The sequence below is a fragment of the Notothenia coriiceps genome, unplaced genomic scaffold, assembly GCF_000735185.1.
Source record: "Notothenia coriiceps isolate Sejong01 unplaced genomic scaffold, NC01 NC01_scaffold00023024, whole genome shotgun sequence".
Classification (NCBI taxonomy): domain Eukaryota; kingdom Metazoa; phylum Chordata; class Actinopteri; order Perciformes; family Nototheniidae; genus Notothenia; species Notothenia coriiceps.
In genome coordinates this window covers 1,449-4,358 of record NW_011355725.1, presented here as the reverse complement: position 1 = coordinate 4,358, position 2,910 = coordinate 1,449, and the positions used below count along the sequence as shown (strand labels likewise).

Below are 2,910 nucleotides of genomic sequence, written 5' to 3'. Positions count from 1 at the left end.
GGGGGAGGTCGGAGCGGGAGGGGGTCCCTGCTGGGTGCTGGGGGGCAGCGTGGGGGGCGTTGGGGGTCTTCCATCGACCCGGACCTGTCTTCTGGTTCAGGGTCTTGTTGGAGGAAGAGGAGGAGGCGGAGAAGTTGAGGTGTTCCTGACTGGAGGTGGACGACTCCAACGAGGAGGAGACCTGAGGCTGAGGGGCCCAGTGCTCAGGACCCCCTGGAGAGAGACACATTAAAAACACCGTCAAAGGTTTGTTACTCGGTTGAGACCTCAGCTTTATGGCCGTCATTGAGTGTTACCTTCAAAAACTTAACAGGGAACATGACAGGTTTTTTTCTTAAGTATCAAAACAGCAGGGAGTTGTAATATTAGAGAAAAAGAAAATTGACCCCACAAATGTCTGAAACCAAGATTTAAATCCATATGCTCGAGAGAAAGATGAAGAGAGACAGAGGAAACTTTGGTATATTTTACCCTTCTTTGCAGAGAGAAGGCTTTTATGAGATCAGGACAAATATACAATACATTTCCTGATGTTTTTATGCAAAGCAACGTGTCAAGGTAAATAAGCTTTCAATATCCCAAACCATTGGAAGTGCTACAGTGTTGGCTTTAAATAAGTTAGTGCTACTAACAGAAGTGAGCAGTTTTATTTTATTGCTACTGTTGGAGAAGAACGAGAGCTCTCAATCTAAAGTAATGAAAGTGACTTAAAACAATATTTTTAAAAGATAAGCAGAATAAAAGGGACTGACCAATCTACAGGATTTCTCATTTTACAGATCAAGGGGCAAATGTCACGTCTCCTGTCTTTGTCATTCTGGATCAAATATTGTGATTCATCTCAATAGAGAGGCGAAGTCCCTCCCTTTCCGGGGGACCTCCATGGGACCTTATTTCTGAAAAAGTATGTATTGAAGTCAATGGAGAGAGAAAGATTATCTTTCGATCCCGTTTGAATTGTGCCACGAATTACACATATGATGTTTGTCAATTTAAAAGATAATTTTGTAAGTCAATTTTTTTTAAATGTGTTGTAAAACTGTGAAGTAACACTTTGTTTGTGTGAAACCGCTCAATGAACTACATCTCCCGTCTCGCACCACACACCAAGACGGCCGTCACGTTGGCACATTTCACTTCTTTCTTTCAGAATGAGGTGAAAAGTATTAAAAGAGGTGAAAATCACTCCAAGTCTGGGCATGTTGAGAGCTGTACACACACACAAGGGGAGTTAGTCGGTTCATAAGAGCCAGCATGCGGGACCGGGACTCTGGGATTTGTAGTCTTTCTAGTTGCGTATTTTTCATAGTCTTATATTTCAGCAGTTTTACGACAAACTGAGTTTTTTGACATGGAAATGATTTTTTATTGACAAACATCATATGTGTAATTCGTGGCACAATTCAAACGGAATCGAAAAATAATCTTTCTCTCTCCACTGACTTCAATCCATACTTTTTCCGAAATAAGGTCCCATGGGTCGGAAGTAGAAGGGCAGGACTTCACCTCTCTATTACATAATCATAAGCCACAATATCAAATGTGATTACATTTGGATGATTAAACCCACTAAGCTGTTATATAATCTGGCGTTTGGAACACCATCAGCTGTTTTTCCAGCCCCTCTTTCCTGAGGTTTCCTGCCTTCCTACCTCCTGGGGGACCTCTCTGGTAGTCCAGCTGGTAGTCCAGGTCTCTGGGCTGGTAGTCCTGCTGGTAGAGAGGCTGCATGTCAGGCCTCATGCCTCCTGGTTGGGGGTACAAATCCTCCTGGGAGTGGTTGATCCGCTGGGAAGAGAAGAGGACATCGAGTAAGAGGCAAGAGAAGCTGGAACGTCAATGAAGTAAAGAACACGGAAAGATTGAGAAGTAAAAAAGATGAAGGAAGTCAAATGTTAGTCACATAAATGAGAAGGGAGCATTAAAAGAGAAAGGAAGAAGACGGTGCAAAGACATCAGTTGTTCAGTATCCAAGACTATCTTTAAATGTACTTACATTTGAAATTAAAAAACAAAACTACTGACTTTTCAAGCAAATTAAGAAAACCAGTTGAAATTTAAAGTTGTATATGCCTATGTATACAAAGGCATTATAAGGGCCGTTGTAGGTTGAATAAAATAATAAAAATAAATAAATAAAAATAAATTTAAATAAGGTATTAGTATCCTAGATTTAAGGTATAAGAATCTGATTGTGTTCCCTTCCACAAAAAAGAACATTTTCTGTTCATTTTCGGTTAATTTTAGAAAAGTTACATTAGAATTACCACTCAAGCATTTCCTAAATTATTTGTAGGTATTCTGCGACAGTAAAGCTGGTGTCTGAAGCTGCTCTTACCTGCATGCTGTTGTTGTTGTGGATGTTTTCCACCACAGGGAGGCGCTCTCTGTCCTCCATGCCCTGCCAGTGCTGAGGGGGTCCCGGCCCCGGACCCACCACCCGGTCCTGACTCTTGGAGGCCGGGATGGTGAAGTACTCTCTCGGGTAGGTCTGGGTGGGGATGGGGTACTCCTCTGGGTGGGGGGGGGAGGGCTCGTCCTGATGGAGCAAACGTAATAATAATTAGTGTGAGAGATAGAAATATTTGGGACACCTTTCCAATACTTAACAGGCAGCAATGACTCCTAACTACTGGACATTAGTTAGCGCTTCCTGTTCACTCCTCCGAAAGTCAACTTGGTGACGTGAAGTCATGTGACCGTGCTGTAGTTCCTTTATAGCCCAACATTAGCCTCCTTTAGCTTAGCGGTGGTGACGTGAAGTCATGTGACCGTGCTGTAGTTCCTTTACAGCCCAACATTAGCCACCTTTAGCTTAGCGGTGGTGACGTGAAGTCATGTGACCGTGCTGTAGTTCCTTTATAGCCCAACATTAGCCTCCTTTAGCTTAGCGGTGGTGACGTGAAGTCA

General features: G+C 43.0%; 1 protein-coding gene across 1 annotated transcript in view; it reads left to right on the top strand.

Moving 5' to 3' along the window:
• Positions 1–2,618: 2,618 nt before the first annotated feature.
• Positions 2,619–2,910, top strand: part of LOC104954213 (choline transporter-like protein 1) — a gene marked incomplete at its 3' end in the record, with an annotated part of 1,702 nt that continues 1,410 nt past the window's right edge. The window contains exon 1 of the mRNA XM_010781290.1: positions 2,619–2,642. Coding sequence (XP_010779592.1) covers positions 2,619–2,642 — 24 coding nt within the window. The remainder of the gene's footprint in view (positions 2,643–2,910) is intronic.